Source organism: Perca fluviatilis, chromosome 14 (genome assembly GCF_010015445.1).
Source record: "Perca fluviatilis chromosome 14, GENO_Pfluv_1.0, whole genome shotgun sequence".
Taxonomy (NCBI): Eukaryota; Metazoa; Chordata; class Actinopteri; order Perciformes; family Percidae; genus Perca; species Perca fluviatilis.
In genome coordinates, this window is record NC_053125.1 from 19,762,748 (window position 1) to 19,781,366 (window position 18,619).

The 18,619-nt window shown below is 37.6% G+C and overlaps 1 protein-coding gene across 1 annotated transcript; it reads left to right on the forward strand.

The window, feature by feature from the left end:
- The first annotated feature begins 14,109 nt into the window (after window positions 1-14,109).
- LOC120572293 (myeloid-associated differentiation marker homolog) lies at window positions 14,110-15,113 on the forward strand. The gene has a single exon (XM_039821540.1). The coding sequence runs from the start codon at window positions 14,215-14,217 to the stop codon at window positions 15,022-15,024; it is 810 nt and encodes a 269-aa protein (XP_039677474.1). The 5' UTR covers window positions 14,110-14,214; the 3' UTR covers window positions 15,025-15,113.
- Window positions 15,114-18,619: the final 3,506 nt, after the last annotated feature.

An 18,619-nucleotide genomic window follows, 5' to 3' on the forward strand; every position in this document is an offset into this window, starting at 1 on the left:
AAAAAAAAAACCCATCCTTTAATTTTTTTTATGTAAAAAAATGCTTTAAATCTGTTATGTGGCCTGACCTTTTGACCTATTCAGGTCAAACCACTTGTGATGAACTCAGCTAAGTCCCCTACACATTGCACAAAGCTTATTTTAAAAAAAGAAACATCCTTTAATTTTTTTTATATTTTTTTATGTAATAAAATGATTTAAATCTATTATGCGGCCTGTCCTTTTGACCTATTCAGGTCAAACCACTTGTGATGAACTCAGCTAAGTCCCATACACATTGCACAAAGCTTCTTTTTTCCAAAAAAACATCCTTTAATTTTTTAAATATTTTTTAATGTAAATAAATGCTTTAAATCTGTTATGTGGCCTGACCTTTTGACCTATTCAGGTCAAACCACTTGTGATGAACTCAGCTAAGTCCCCTACACATTGCACAAAGCTTATTTTTAAAAAAGAAACATCCTTTAATTTTTTTTATATTTTTTTATGTAAAAAAATGCTTTAAATCTATTATGCGGCCTGTCCTTTTGACCTATTCATGTCAGACCACTTGTGATGAACTCAGCTAACCACCCTACACATTGCACAAAGCTTCTTTTTTCAAAAAACCCATCCTTTAATTTTCTTAATATTTTTAATATTAAAAAATGTCATAAATCTATTAATATGTGTGGCCTGACCTTTTGACCTATTCAGGTCAAACCACTTGTGATGAACTCAGCTAAGTCCCCTACACATTGCACAAAGCTTATTTTAAAAAGAAACATCCTTTAATTTTTTTATATTTTTTATGTAATAAAATGATTTAAATCTATTATGCGGCCTGTCCTTTTGACCTATTCAGGTCAAACCACTTGTGATGAACTCAGCTAAGTCCCATACACATTGCACAAAGCTTCTTTTTTTAAAAAACCCATCCTTTAATTTTCTTAATATTTTTTAATATTAAAAAATGCTTTAAATCTATTATGTGGCCTGACCTTTCAACCTATTCAGGTCAAACCACTTGTGATGAACTCAGCTAACCACCCTACACATTGCACAAAGCTTATTTTTTCAAAAAACCCATCCTTTAATTTTTAAATATTTGTTTATGTAAAGAATGCTTTTAAAATCTATTATGTTGCCTGTCCTTTTGACCTATTCAGGTCAAACCACTTGTGATGAACTCAGCTAACCACCTACACATTGCACAAAGCTTAATTAAAAAAAAACATCCTTTAATTTTTTTCAATGTGTAGGGTGGTTAGCTGAGTTCATCACAAGTGGTTTGACGAAGGTCAAAAGGTCAGGCCACACAATAGATTTATGACATTTTTAATATTAAAAATATTAAGAAAATTAAAGGATGGGGTTTTGAAAAAAAAAGTTGCAATGTGCAGGGTGGGTTGCTGAGTTCATCACAAGTGGTTTGACGTGAATAGGCCAAAAGGTCAGGCCACATAATAGATTTATGACATTGTTTAATATTAAAAAATATTAAGAAAATTAAAGGATGGGTTTTTGAAAAAGAAGCTTTGTGCCAGTGTAGTGGTGGTTAGCTGAGTTCATCATTAAATAGTTAAAAGCCATAATAGATTTATGACATTTTATAATATTAAAAATATTAAGAAAATTAAAGGATGGGGTTTTTAAAAAAGAAGCTTTGTGCATACGTGTAAGGGTTGTAGCTGAGTTCATCACAAGTGGTTTGACCTGAATAGGTCAAAAGGAGCGCATAATAGATTTAAAGCATTTTTTTACATAAAAAAATATAAAAAAATTAAAGGATGTTTCTTTTTTAAAAATAAGCTTTGTGCAATGTGTAGGGTGGTTAGCTGAGTTCATCACAAGTGGTTTGACCTGAATAGGTCAAAAGGTCAGGCCGCATAATAGATTTCTGGCATTTATTTACATTAAAAAATATTTAAAAAATTAAAGGATGTTTTTTTAAAAAAGAAGCTTTGTGCAATGTGTAGGGTGGTTAGTTGAGTTCATCACAAGTGGTTTGACCTGAATAGGTCAAAAGGTCAGGCCGCATAATAGATTCAAAGCATTTATTTACATAAAAAATATTTAAAAAATTAAATTTGGGGTTTTTTGAAAAACGAAGCTTTGTGCAATGTGTGGGTGGTTAGCTGAGTTCATCACAAGTGGTTTGACCTGAATAGGTCAAAAGGACAGCCCATAATAGATTTAAAGCATTTTTTACATAAAAAATATAAAAAAAATTAAAGGATGTTTCTTTTTAAAATAAGCTTTGTGCAATGGGTAGGGGACTTAGCTGAGTTCATCACAAGTGGTTTGACCTGAATAGGTCAAAAGGTCGAGCCGCATAATAGATTTCTGGCATTTATTTACATTAAAAAATATTTAAAAAATTAAAGGATGTTTTTTTGAAAAAGAAGCTTTGTGCAATGTAGGGTGGTTAGCTGAGTTCATCACAAGTGGTTTGACCTGAATAGGTCAAAAGGTCAGGCGCATAATAGATTCAAAGCATTTATTTACATAAAAAATATTTAAAAAATTAAATTTGGGGTTTTTGAAAACGAAGCTTTGTGCAATGTGTAGGGTGGTTAGCTGAGTTCATCACAAGTGGTTTGACCTGAATAGGTCAAAAGGACAGCCCATAATAGATTTAAAAAGCTTTTTTTACATAAAAAAATATAAAAAAAATTAAAGGATGTTTCTTTTTTTAAAATAAGCTTTGTGCAATGTGTAGGGGACTTAGCTGAGTTCATCACAAGTGGTTTGACCTGAATAGGTCAAAAGGTCAGGCCGCATAATAGATTTCTGGCATTTATTTACATTAAAAAATATTTAAAAAATTAAAGGATGTTTTTTTTGAAAAAAGAAGCTTTGTGCAATGTGTATGGGACTTAGCTGAGTTCATCACAAGTGGTTTGACCTGAATAGGTCAAAAGGACAGGCCGCATAATAGATTCAAAGCATTTATTTACATAAAAAAATATTTAAAAAATTAAATTTGGGTTTTTTTGAAAAACGAAGCTTTGTGCAATGTGTAGGGTGGTTAGCTGAGTTCATCACAAGTGGTTTGACATGAATAGGTTGAAAGGGCAAGCTGCATAATAGATTTTTCGAATGTGTCGAATATCCAACGTCCAATATAAAACCAACTTTACCACGGTACTTTACCGGGCCTCATGGCTGCAGCTTGCGCTCTCTTCATCTACTCTATAACATAAAAAGGGGACAAAAAGGTTCTATTTTCTTTGTGCGTCTAAAATAAAAGAAACAACAAAAGTTTAAATGCACTAAAGCTATAGGCTACTTCCTTAGATTGGGTTGCACTGGAGGCCCGGAGGATTTCACTGCTGCCAGCACTCTCGGCTTTCCCATGGGTTTGTGGAATTCTGCACAGCTCATTTGTAAATTCATTATTACTGTAATTTCGATGCGGACCAGGTTAAATGAGCCTCTGTTTCTCACGTCAGTCCGGGCACATTTCATGATGGAAAACACTCAGAGTAAGCGTTGCTCACGAGGAGGCTCAGGACGAAGGACAGCACTTTGGCATACTAAGGGAACGCAGACCTGCTCTTCAGCCCTTGGGCTCAAAGCTCACCTACTGTGTGTTGCCAGATTTGGCAACAATGAAAATTTTTTAATTTTCTATCAGAATATAACTACTCAAGAGTCTGCTCTTGAGACTTTGCTCTAATTTTCGGGACTGTCCCGAATTTTTCGGGATGTCTGGTCACCCTAAGTAGGCTACATAAATTATAGGCTCCTTTTATCTAAAAGATTTTCAATGTAATGGCTCAACATTTAAATTATTTCAACAGTGTGGATGAGGTCGTTGTAGTTGGATAATTATATTAATAAAGTCAGTAATTCCAGCAATATCGTATGATGCAGCACAACAAGTAGCTGTAGCAGAGGCAGTTGTTGAGCAGTTTAAGGATTAGCGGTTTTAGTCACAGCTTTAGGGGACATAGTTAGTATACAATTAAGGAACTGTTTGATGACAATCTAAAATGAATGCATGATAATGTGTATGTATAATATGTAACATGTCAGAGGATGATTTTCCACACTGTAAAAAGTCCAACTTAATATTGTTGACATGAAAACATATTTTAAGTGTTTAAGAATTGAAAATGTAAATTATTAATATTTGACTAAAAAATGTAAGTTGCTCCAGCAAAAGTTCAAATTTGTATGATTCAACGGCATTTAGTAAGTCATTACAAAATACATAATTCAGTTGGGATGCACAACTTATATTTAAATGTCCACAACAAGTGGAGAAAGTTCTGTCTTTGTCTTTGTTGTGAAATGCGGGAAAGCCAACTTTCCGAGTTGAAGATAGTCACTTGAAGTCATCAGATCCCCGCACTGGCTGTTTGCAGCGTAGCTGCATGAAACCTGGAGCCCACACTACAATTGGTCCGCACAGGCAAGTTTGAACCTTTTTTTCACTTAAAATATAAATTGTGTAATTGTATAATTGTGTGAAACATTAGTGGATAAGGTAGGCAGTGTTACTTTATTGACAACAGTTTGGCCCAAAGCTAAAGTTAGCCGCGAGCTTCTACTTATCCTAAGCTAGCTAGCAGCAAGGTTACCGTTAGCTAAGACTAACGTTAGCTGATAAATGCGGTACTCTTCTAGCTAAGCAGGTAACTTGGCTAACGTTACCGTTTAAACTTCGTAAAAGCTTTTCAGACCGGTAGCGTTAGCTAAGTTAAAATACTTGTGTGATTTTACTATTTCGTAATTGCGGGAACGTTAGCTAGCTATTAACGTTATACATTTCTAACAGGGTCGGCTTTCGGTTGCTTAAACCTAAACAACATAGCTAGCTAGCTAGCTAGTACCAACAGTTAAGCTATTAATTGGGTTCAATTCAAGTCAGTGTTGTGAATAGTGTTTTAAAGTAACTTTAGTACTAACGTGAGTTAGCATTAGTATAAGTATAATGTCTAAATAACCGGTAAGAAGAATAGATTGCGCTAGCTAAATCATGCTGCCTCAAGACAGACTTCCACCTGCGTCTTCTGATTCAGGAGAGAAGCATGGAGGTTTTATAAGACAGATAGCAAAGTTAGGCCGGTTACACACTGCCTGCGTGGCGTGAGCGTGGCATTTCTGTTGCGTGTCAGCTGCGTGGATTTTTCTGTCTTTACACACAAGAAATGCTGCTGCTAGCCTTGTCTGTACACATGTACTGTATGTTTCTCACTGATAAAATTAAATACTGTGTTAAACATAAATATCTACAGATCTGATTACAGCAAAGACAACGTCGGCAGGATTGATGGCAAAATAGGCTCCGGAATATTTCCTTCTGTATTGACAGGTGCAATATTAGAAAATCTCGAGGCTTTCAAACATCAACAGGTCATTTATTAATATGTATTTGTGTCTAAACGACATATAAACATATTTTTATATTCTATTTTTGCCTGGAAATGCTTCCAACACGCTTGCGTGTCGCTGAAAAATAGTCGTCGGTTCTATTTCTAGCATGCATGCGTTCTTCGGTGTGGCTCGAGCCGCGCCTGAGACGTGCGTGTCGCACGAGCAGTGTGTAAGCTCTAACCTGTTAACATGGGAGCCCAAATAAAACGGACACGCGCACGCGCAGCTGACACACTCGTCGGCCTTCGAGATTGAGCCGGGGTCTAATAATGAATGTTATTAGCGCTTGACTGGCGCGCCGCAACTCCTAAAATATGTGTATGTGTATGGATCAACTGATCTGTTGCACCACAATTAATCAATGTTTTAAACTGATTAAGAACCACATATTTAAAAAACAACTCATACTTAATTGTTTCTCTTATGTTTCGCTTATTACCAATATATTGTAACCTTTGTCTTTCAGATTGAGTTGAATGCAATGCAAATCCTGCAAATTCACCAACCTCAATGAAGCTGTTCTCCTGAAGCACTAGGCCTACTGTCTGTATCACAGAGGCAGGCAGAGTTCTATCGGATCACCAACAAGAACCTACTAGACAACTTTAGAGCAGCCATTAATCAGCACACTCTAGGACTGCTTGGACTCTATCGGGCTAGGAGGCCAGCTTTTCCGTCTGAGATGGATCAACTCCTTAAGGGACTGGATGAAGAGGTGATTAATTTAGTAATCTCAGTATTTTGGAAAATGTTGACAGTTGTATTGCAAGAAATCGTGGGATTTTTTTACTGCAAGATATATAAAGCTAAAATAATAAATACAAAGTTTCCAATTTAAGGTGTTTCTCATAGTATCAAACATTAGAATTAACCCATTATAGAATTAACCCATTATACGCTACCTAACGTACAGAAAAAGTAGCGACTAGGTGCTGAACAAAGTGGCACATGTAGCAGTTAAAAAGCATTACATATTGTAAGTTTTGAGTTACCCTTAGATTTGCATTCTACTAAAATTTGCTCAATGTGGAATAAAACAGTGGTTTACCAATACTTACCAATACAGTTAATTGTGTGATTCAGTTTTAGTCCTCTGCCTTAGTAAATAAAAAAAGGCGTAAGGAGTTGTCTGGTGAGTGGTTATTAGCAACTCCTGTTTATGTTGTACTTGACTAGGATTGTTACCAAACAGTTAACACTGCCCATTTTTCCATTCCAGTTTATCTATCCACTGTTCTCCTTGCCCATTTTTATCTAAATGCATGAAGTGTCTCAAATAGATGTACTTTGCTGTTAATATTCTTTATTTAAGCTGCAATATTGAGAAATTTGGTTTGGTGCTCTTTAGTGCCATCTAAAAGCCCCAAAATTGCAACTGCACTGAAACGTATGGTTGTGAAACGGATAAGAAACTCAGTCAGAAATCTGTCATCAAATCCATGTTTACTCATTAATTAATCTAGATACCTAATTTTGGAAACTTAAATTAATATTTTTTGTTATTTAGACTCTTTATATAGCCGATATATAATAAAGCTTCTAATATAACGTATTCATACTAAACTTATGCTCTTTTGAAGGTATTAACGCAGCTCTCTCCTGTCAGATACACAGCACAGCGAGGTCTTATTTTCTGTCAATTCTAAAGTGACCGTTTTATTACTTATTATAATTTGGTGATTAGCAACCATCTCTTCCTGTTCCATGAATTGTATGACAATTTTTTCTCGTTGTCTCTGCAATTTAAGATTTACGTTAGCGTCTTTGTACTGTTGTTTAAAGCAGCAAACGATCCCATGAGCCAGATAGCCGCAGTAGTGCCATTTTTTAACTCTCTTACAATATATAATTAAACTGTACATTTTCATTTTTAAATCTCAGTTTTTTTTTTTAACAATTTGAATATATATTCAAATTTATAATATTCTTTGACAGCCCTACTAGATACACGCTTATAATCAGGGGAAGAAGTAAAAGTACTAATACAACATGTACAAATACTCTAAAGATTGTAAAATGTCTGTCAGTTTGATTTACTAATCATATATTTGTCTTTCCTGTCTGAAATCACAAGGATACTGACCCATAAGAGGAGCAGAGAAAGCCTCATTGTGGGGATACTTACTATGGAGGATGATCAAAGTACGGCTCCGGCAAGTTGCAAATGTAGCTGTGGTTCTAGAAGAAGACATCGTCTTACAAGACCTCCCTGACCTGCTAACGGCCTTTGCTTTGCTCTTTGGGCTGATATGCCTCAAACATTCAGTTTCCCAAGGAACTGAGGTACGCCTTCGAAACATTTCAGAAGGTGTTAAGTAATCAAATCTTGCTGTCCTTTCTAAGTATTTAAGTAAAAAAATTAGAATATGTTAACTGACATCCACAACTACTAATGTTCAGTAGGGCTGCACGATTCAGAAAATGTCACGATTCAATATCAATTTTCATAGGGCTGTGTTCGATTGAAGAAATTCTTAGTCGACTAACATTCAACTCATTCAACTGTATCGACTAATCGATTAGTTGATTTAATCGACAGATCTGTAAATCTGAGTTTCTCCGCAAAGAGTCATGCAAAAGGATGCATATATTGAATAAGATAATGCCTCCTTTGCATATTTAAACACAACATTTCAGAAAACGTGTAATACAACAAATAACTGCCTTAATGAAAGTAATTAAAGTAGATTTCACGGTGATATCTATTAGGTAAAATGTCAACCCTTAATTCTTGTGTTTACCAGAGATGTGCTCGTACGTTTCTTGGAAATAAGTCATTCAGCATGAAAAAAGCATCAAACATGACTAATCGACTAAAGAAATCTAAGTTGACTAAGACCAAAACGACCGATTAGTCGACTAATCGACTAAGAGGGAGCAGCCCTAGATTTTCGATTAAAAAACGATTCTCAATTTAAAAAAAAAACGATTCACAGTATGTAAATGTAGTGACTTTTCTCATGTTATTGCAGTAGACATACAATAAAAAATTTATTAAAATTTTTTTTTCGGTAGAGCTTGAATCGCGATTCAAATGTGAATCGATTTTTTGCACACCTACTGTCCAGGCAACACTGTTTATTAAAGGAATAGTTTAGCATTTTTTAAGTGGGGTTCTATGAGGTACCTATGCATAGTTATGGAGATGGCGATGAGTGCAGTCACTATAAGGAGATGGGGGAGATGTCACTGTAGCAGAAGTCATCCTTGTACTGTGGGGGTGAGTAGAAAAAAAGCCTTTTTACCACATAGGAAATGCTTACCTAAAATAATAATAAATGTCTGTTCAAATGTACACAAAATGTTGTCTCTGCTTTAGTTTGCCGCCAGACAGACAATTATTTTTGCACTTTTTTTTTTGAAGTGTAGTTTCGGCCATATATTTCTGCACCAACTCCCCTGCTCTGATTTGGCGTGTTGAGTGATTCGCTGCACTCCACCAGCACAAGTTGGCATAGTAATACAGGGCTAAGGGACATCTCCCCCAAACTCCTTATAGTGAATACACTAATCACCATCTCCATAAGGGAAAAGACTAACTATGCATAGGTAGCTCATACAACCGCACTTCAAATATGCTGAGCTATCCTTTTAACTGTCTCTGCTACTAACAAACATTGCTCTATCTGTACACTTCTTAAGTTTTTGTCTCCTCTTCTACCCATTTCTTATATTCAGTTGTTCTTTAAGTAACCTGCACTTTATTAGTAATTATATATATATATATATATATATATATATATATATATATATATATATATATATATATATATATATATATATACTATACTGTATTATTTACTTGTGTAAGGATTTCATTGTGTGAAATTGTTGATACACCGACAGTATTTTAATACATATAGCATTTGCTGCAACATTTTACAAGTTAGAAAAGTTTAGAAACTGTTTGGCCTGATTGGGTCAGTTATGGGTCTCAGCTGCTCTCAGTTGCTCGTTTGAAGCATTTGATACATGTTAAACATGTTGAATAAAAAAAAGCTTTGAATCAAGACAATGTATATGATTATTTGTATGTGCAAATTATTTGTATAAGTGGGTATTATGGTTATATTGAAATTGCCCTAACTTGGGTTTTAAAGTTGTTACAAAGCACAATCATGAGTTACTGAAACTTGGAAGTTGAGATGAGAAAGGTTTTAGAGTCATCACAATGTATTGTTATGAGTCACTGCGACTTTGAGTTTATTTAAGATAAGTAAGGTTTTGAAGTTTTCCCAATTCAGAATTATAAGCTACTGCAATTTTGAGTTAGGTTGAGATAAGTAAGGATTTAAAATTCCCTTAATTCATTGTTGTGAGTTACCGCAACTTGGAGTTAAGTTACGCAAATTTAAAATTGAAAGTTGGACCAACTCAAAAGCAAAACTTAAAAAGTTAAGTTTTTTTCCCCAACTTAAAATTTTGCTGAAGTTTGTTGCCTTAAAATTGTAAGTTGTGTCAACTTTTTATTTTTTACGGTGCATTTCATTCTGTTAATTCTTTGTATTTTTTTCACATCAAATATAAAAACATAATTAAACAATATAACAATGGAATACACTTAAATCCTCTCTGTATCTGGGCCTCATGCTTTTCTCATTGTGCTTAAAGTGGAGAAATTCACAGAGTAAGAGCAGGACATCCTCTAAAATACGCCAATATTTCTCAAAAGAAGCTTTTAAATATGCCATCGTCATCTTTACTCATGGTGAACAGCTGGATGAGGGACAGAAGATCGTCAAGCAGTGGGTCGGTGACAATGAAAATCTAAGAGATCTGGTGAAGAAGTGTGGAGCACGCTGCCATGTCATTGATAATAAATACTGGAAGAACAACCAGCAGGATGAATACAGGAACAACAAGTTCCAGGTGGCAGAGCTACTCAAGACACTAGATAAGATGAATGAGGCAAACAAAGGAAGATGAAATACTAATAACATGCTAGAACATGATCTGAAGAATTTGCTCATGATGGCAGCAGGTGTTACAGCAGGAGCATTGTTGGCACGTTCCTTGGCAAAAACCTAGTAGTAGCATCAGTAGCAGCAGCAACAAGGCACTGATACAGCAGTTAGTTAGACATGCCTGCAGCAAAGACTTCTGGAGAACAGCAGGAGCAATACGTGGTTTTATAGAAAGTGATACAGCTGACAGAGCTGACTCACAGCAGACAATGCAACACTAAGCACACTTTTGTAAAGTAAAAAAGGGTTGGGACTAAATACCAAATTTCCGAGATACACCAGCATAATGTGAATATAAAGTTCTTTTACAGCTCACATATTAATCTTAAAAGATAGTCAACCTAGGAAAAAGATCATTATTTTATGGCACGAGGCATTGCTGTTTAGATTCAAAAGTTCACAGAATCATTACAATTACTAACAACTAGAGAAAATGAGTATTGAGAATGAAATACATTTTATATTCTGTTTATTATAACTACAGTACATGTTTGCATACAAGGTGCTGAGTTGAGAGTTTTTGTTGAAGGTTTGACATTAACATGAAAGCATTGCATTTTTATTTTGTTATATCTAATATAGTATATTTGACATTGATACAGCACCATCCATTCGCTGGCTTTCCTTTTTGTTTGTGTATTATCGTACCCCTGTATGTAATCTAAGTAAAATCTTTTGTGTTACTGTAGATCCTTCAGTATATTAATGATCTGATTACCTGATCATGATCAGATGTGGGCCTGCATAAACTGAATTCTTACATGGATGTGCTTGTTGTTACAATATGAATCATTACAATACAATACATCAGTGAAACTATTAAATGTGTTTCCAAGTGTCTATTTTCCATTAAACCATCTTCATTTGTCTCATCAGCTAAGGGCCCTCTCATGTTAATAAAAAGGCAGCTAGTCCAGCTCAACGTTGAAGTGTAAAATGCGAGCCTCAGAAATGATAGAGTGGTGGAGGGATCTACTGTTGACAACCAGACCAGTGATGGGAACTGGGTTGATGGACTATCACACATAAATAATACCAACTAAAACCAAATACTCATAATGTGGGATTGTACAGATTTGCCTTGAAGGCCTTGCCTATGCTGCCAGACTTCATTTCTTGAGAACAGACACAATGAATGCAAAAATATAGGCTGAAATATCTTTATCATGTAACCTTTCAACTTATAAACATGAATGGAGATTTGGGGATAAACTACATTTTTAGATCATTTTATCAATAACATGCATTCCTATGCAACACCACCATGTTTCTTATTAACGTGAAATATACTGAAAGGAAGTGCAGTTCGGTGACAAAATTCTCTTAAACTACTTTGACGCAACCCAGCGATAGTTAATGTTGATATATTGTTAATGATGTTAGAAAGCTTTTCCCCTATCATCTTTCTCAAGGAAATTTGCAGAATTAGTAGTCTTTTTGCATCCCTGTCATCACAGCCTTCACGAATACAGAAGTAACCTGTTCCAGGCGGCAACACCATAGATAATATAGCAATGGAAAACAATGGAGAATACTACACAGATTAAAAGTTGCAAAAAGTAAAGAGAAAAATCAAAATGGAAATACATGTGTTTCTAATTCTATGACTTTGGGTTGTTATATATAGGAGCATGCCACCAATTTTACACAAGCAGTCCTGCCTTGAGGAGCTCAACTGTAAAAACTGCTGTAAAATGTCTCCTGTAGCTCTGATGGAAGTTTCCAAAGTAAATCCTTCAACCTTATGGAAGTGTCAAAGGACAACAGTTTTTGTCAATTTGCCAATAAATTCCATTAAAATACCAAAACCATCAATAAATTGATCTTACTAACAAGCAGTGGAGTAAAACGTCGTCAAGTCATTTACTTAAGTTAAGGAAAAAATACCATAGTCTAAAATACTACAAGTAAAATAATTCCAAATGTTACTAAAAGTACAGAAACATTTACAGCAAAAAGTAATTAGTATTAAAAGCAAAAGTACTAGAATGACACTTTCAAAAGTGTTATGATCGTAGAATATTATATCATTCAGTTTTTTTAACAAAATGTGTAAGAATAGTTTATTGTTATAGTTCATCAATTTGGAGCCAATTTTAAGTTCTTTGTACACAACTGGGTATAGATTTTAGCACAGATCTGCACTACACTTGTAATGTTGACACACATTTTTGGGAGCAGACTTTAATCTGAATTTCTGAGGTTTTCCAAAAGTAGCAAACAACTGTAATGTTTATGGTGCGTCATTCTAAGAGACCAGAATGAATTGAAAGTAAAACCCTTTCTACATTTAGAAGAAAGAAGTCATCTAGCTGTTAACCCCCTTCTGTTTTGAACTAATTTTCACAAATGATTTTACTTTAATCTGATGTAGTTTGTATGTACAAGCGGCCGAAATGGGTTTCCTCAGGAGAGTGGCTGGCGTCTCCCTTAGAGATAGGGTGAGAAGCTCAGTCATCTGTGAGGAGCTCGGAGTAGAGCCGCTGCTCCTTTGCGTTGAAAGGAGCCAGTTGAGGTGGTTCGGGCATCTGGTAAGGATGCCCCCTGGGTGCCTCCCTAGGGAGGTGTTCCAGGCACGTCCAGCTGGGAGGAGGCCTCGGGGAAGACCCAGGACTAGGTGGAGGGATTATATCTCCAACCTGGCCTGGGAACGCCTCGGGATTCCCCTGTTCATCGCATTATATGATAATGTTATTTTCACGTGTGATATTTATTTTGCTTATACTTCGATATATTTTGAATAATTTGTATAGTCCAGCAGGAACTCATATGTAACACTCGTTCCATTAAACCATAACCCAAATCCTCAGATGTACTCTGGATGATTTATAATACCAGAATAAATATAAATCAAACAAAAAAACAAGTGAAATGTGCATGGCATTTATAAAGGCAAAACACTTTCAGTACGAAAAGGAAAGTGACATGTGCTAATACAGAATCATTGCTCTCTTTTAGTGCTGACTTCAAGAAGAATTGTCCTACGGGGAAGGATGAGATAGTGAGGTGTATCACAGAGTGCACTCCTGGGCCTCATGCTTTTCTCATTGTGCTTAAAGTGGAGAAATTCACAGAGCAGGAGAAGGACGTAATCAAAAAAATATGCCAATATTTGTCTGAGGAAGCTTTAAACCGGGGTATTGTTAGGAGCTTTTCTTGGTGTGGCAGGGATGGTTGTTGCAACTGTAAGACATTTTCAGGATCTTTCAGCACTGGTATCAACAAACAGAGGAATGTTAGCAACTGACGCTCTGTGGGGGGGAGTGAAGGGTGGTCAGATAGGATATGATGCAGCTGAAGGTGCAGAAACTGCAAAGAAGACATAGTCAAGACAGTAAAGGCTGTCTGGAACTAAAAATAGAGCATTGCTAATAAAAAGAGTGGAGCAGGAGGTTGTTGTTTGTTATATAATTAACTATAGGGAACAATGGCTACTTGTTTTATGGATGTGTGAGACATTGAAATTATTAGTTAGAAACCAGGACATGGAACTATCCTTTTTTCATGCTGCTTGCTCTATTTTAAACCAACCTGATGCAGTTTATTATGTGATATATATATATATATATATATATATATGATATTATTGCATTGTATGAAAAAACAGGCTCTTCTGGAGCAGAATATGTTTTAATCTTAAGAAATAAAGCGCCATATGGTGTTTGAATTTCACCGATACACTGTAGTATTTTGCATCTTGTTTCAGAATCACATCAGACTTTATTCTGATTACTCCCTCCTTTATTGTCTTTCTGCAGAATATGTGTCGACAGTGTGTGACAAGCAACCAACACAAGATCCCACATTCAGCATTAAAGACTCCTCTTAACCCTTGCTGGTACTACAGAAGACACTTTCAACTCCTGTCTGATTGTGACATCCCATAATGCCACTGATTGTGCTTCCCACCTCCCAGCTGCTATGGGTGCGTGTAGCTGCCCTGCTGTTCACCTGCGTGGCGTTCAGTGTGGCAGCACATGGAGCCCAGCTGCACCACGGAGGCATGGCTGACTGGTGCATCTTCTGCTGGGCGTTCAGCTTCGCCTGCACCCTGCTGGTCCTGCTGGTGGAGCAGTTCGGCCTCCAGGCCCGAGTGCCGGTGTCCTGGTCTAATTTCCCCATCACTATCGCCTGCTACGCCTCCCTCCTCTGCCTCTCCGCCTCTATCATCTTCCCAGTTCTTTTCCTTAAGAACCAGCAGCTCTACGGTGAAACTCGTGACTATCGCATCGCCTCCACCGTCTTCTCCTGCCTGGCAGCGGTAGCATACATGGGGGAGGTGAGCTTGACTAAAGCGAGGCCAGGAGAGGTGGCAGGTTACATGGCTACGGCTCCCGGTCTTATGAAGGTGTGCCAGACCTTTGTGGCCTGTATTATCTTCATCCTGGTCAGCGACCCTGTGTCGTATGACCACCATGCAGCGCTCAAGTGGTGCATGGCCGTGTACTGCATCTGCTTCATCCTCTCCATGGCCGTGGTGGTGCTGTGTGTCGGCGAGTGCACCGGCTGTCTCCCCATCCCCTTCTCCAAGTTCCTGTCAGGTTACGGGCTCCAGGCGGTAATCATGTACTTCACGGCTGCCATCCTCTGGCCCGTGTTCCAGTTTGACAAACAGTACCAAAGAAGCTCAGCGCCATCAAAACTGCTCTCAACTTCCTGCTTTACGTCACTGACCTGGCCTACACTGCCAGACTAGTGTTTGTCAGTGCCTGAGAAGAAAAGAGATGAAGGAGGGAGACACATTGAGAGCTGAACAGAAATAAAGATGCTTAGAGCTGAGTGAGTGGCTTTGCAGAAAAGTGTATGCTGTTGAGTTTCTGACAAAAAATACCTGTTGTCTGATTTTAAAATTTTGAAATGAGACATTTTCTTAATATGAGAAAACATCCCACACTCACTTACAGTATATATGTACATGTTTTCTGTTATCTCCAATGACATAATTTTATCAATGAAAAGACTGAGCAGTAATAGCAATAAGCAAGCGCCGGCCCGAGCCTTTTGGGGGCCCTAAGCAGAATTTGATTGGGGGGCCCCCCCTCCCACCACGCGGAGTCACCTGTGCTTGACGATTATTGACACAAATGTCATGCTATAATGTTACATTATAAATGAATACAGTGAGGTTATGTATTAATACAGTGAGGTTTATGAACTACTGTCTCCCCCGGGGCACAGATGCATAAGGACCCTCCCCCTATTCTATATGTGCAAAAGTGGGTGCCATCTGTGAGGGGGGGTCTGGGGGTGCTCCCCCAGAAAATTTTGAATTTGGTAGATGTGATTTCCTGTGTTCTGGTGCATTTTGGGGATGGTCAGCTGGAGAAGGGCAATACCTAAATGTGTTCAGATTCATAGCCTTTTGCTTTTTGATTTATTAAGGTAGTGACTTCACCCAACTACTTGGGCTTCAGGGCCAAACAATAGTGACATATTCTGTTAGTAGGAAGTAGGACTGGGCGATATGGCCTCAAAAAAATCCCTGATTTTTTCCACAAAGAATCTGATTCATGATTTAAATCGCCCCCCCACACACACTTAAAATTAATCTGCAGATGACAAATGACAAGATCTCACACACACACACACACACACACACACACACACACACACACACACACACACACACACACACACACAGGGAATGTATACCATTATGATTATTCATGCCAATTTTATGTAAATATTGGTTTGAGTGTTTTCCCTATCATTGTATTGGGGGGGCGCCCTCTGTGAAAGAGTGAAAAAATGATATTATGCTATATATTGAACAAACCTGTGAAACGACATTTTCCACAATAGAAACATGATATAAATGGGAAAACGTACTGTTCTAGCTATAAAAATGGCAGAATCACCCACAGTGCAAGATATTTCAAAAACCGCTTCATACACGCTTCAAGGTGATGGCAATTAGTGGTAAGTGGATATTCACCAAGACGTATAGCCCAGCAACAATCTATCTAAAATAACACCTTTTGGTAGTACCATTTATGATATATAGTAAAATATTGAAGTTGTGGGAAGTTTATAAGGCTTAAACTGTTGTTTCATCCGTCCCCCTATGCTGTTTCATTCGTACCGACCAGGAGGGACGCATGTAACATTACGCACGCCCCACTTCTGCTGTAATAATTCCTGAACGGTTTTGTTCAAAGCTGAAAATGCAACTGTATTTGACAGATGACATGTGTAGGTTGCTAGTGACAAAATATTAGCTTTCAGTGCGATACGATCGCTTCGTAAATTACGTTTAATTAAAAAGTGTTTCAACTACAATAATGTTATATATTCAACAATCACTAAACGGATGCGTGAGATAAAGCTGTTTTCACACATACAGGTAATTCACTTCTCGTTCATCAGTAAAAGTTCATTTCATTTTAACTTTAGTCGCGCAACCTTGCTCCTGTTTTCACCTGTTGCTGAGTAACGTACATTAACATGACATGGTCTCATTAGTGTAGCATACCTGTAGCAGGCTCCTTCGTAGTAACTAGCGGTGAAAACAAACGTCGAAGAGGAGCTCCGTGCTACAGAGTGGCGATTGCTAGTTGTTGTAAGCCGCTACAGACCTCCGTCACAGCTCGTTCGTATCAGCGGCTTTTAGCTTGTAGATGCGTTGAGCCGCATCAGAGTTCTTCAACACCGGGTCCGGTGCTCCGTTAGGTAGGCGGTAGTTCAGTAATCCGAAAATACTTTGAGCCGGGTACAGAGCACAATGAGCCGCCGTTCATTTTGGCGGATATTGCGGTTAAGTAAGTAATGACACGAGTAGTTAAGAAAATAACTAATGCTAGCCACTGTCGCTGCCATATATGTCAATGGTCGCTGCCATGTTGTTTGTGTATCACTATGGCAAACGCGCGGGGAGAGGGCTGGGCCCATTCGGAACTACGGGAGCCCAGATGGGACCGTCGGCGAATGTTAAGAGGGAAAAACAACACTCGGTTGGGGGCCCCCTAGTGGCCAGGGGGCCCCAAGCAGCCGCTTAGTTCGCTTATGCCTCGGGCCGGCTCTGCAATAAGCAATACTCAGCCAAGTCAAGTAAGCCTTAAGAAGAATTTGTTTTCGCGTTTTCTCCAAACTTTGACCCTACGATCCAACTGCCGTAGGCAGAATCATCCAATCCACCAAACAATGGCAGAATAAGCTGTTTGGCATTGGCAGAGAAGATTTGGCAAATTTTTCATGGGCGCAACCCACATACTCAGCGCTGCTCCTCATCCCACAAATGCATGTTCCCTACAGATGGGGCACCATATGAAAGGGAACTAAACAGGCTTTCCAACGGTATAAGATTTATTGCCAAAAATTATTGTTGCCACAGAAAAATAATCTACCAAACACAAATGTCCTTACTTTTTGTGCTACATTTAAATAAATGTTTGTCCTGTTTATTTTAAGTTATGTGATGGATTGTGTATGTACTGTGATTGTGATGGCACTGTGTTGTGGATTTCATGATGCAGTGATGCAGACAGTTGCAGCTCGCCTTTGTTGCACACTATTACCTTGTAAGGTAATAAAATGGGTAACAAAAAAGAGATGATGTGTTGGAGACACTTCCTGTGTCTCCAACACATCACAAAATACTCACAGGCCCTTGTAGAAGAATCAGGCAACTGTCATTCTGCACTTTTCTCTTAACATTATGAACTGTGAGTTAGGGTTACCTATCCTTTAAGTTTTTACCCTTTTAGACAGCATGACATCACAATTTTCCACTGAACGCTTGCCCAGATTTGTGTTCATGCCCTTACCCCGACAATCATAGCAACAGCTGTGTTAACCTATGCAGGGGTTGCTATGTTCATGTAAGCTACACAGAAGACGTTTCCCTTTTTGTCACTCCTACTCCGGAGAGATTGTGCAGACATCACTGTTATGTTTTATTACTGATTATATTCATGCAACAATGATTTCATGTTTTTTGGCAAATGTCATAGAAATGTGATTAAAAAAATTCAACATTTTCTGCAGTAGAGATACATTTGGAAATAATGCTGTGTGAATCTATTTTTAGCTGTCAGTGGTACTTTGTGTGGTACATGGTCATTATTTTCATGATATTAAGCTGTATACCAAGGCCTGCAAATGTATTTGATGGAAAAAAAGTCCAACAAGTCTTTCTGTTTTCATAATCAGATTATCACTGAACCAATAACGTGATGAAATATTACATGTAGTAACATGTAGTGAGACGTGCAAAATGGAGATGCGTGAAAACTCGTGCAGCATGTTTTTGTGTAATCAGGAAGTGAAAGCAGTGGCCAGACTCAGATACAGGA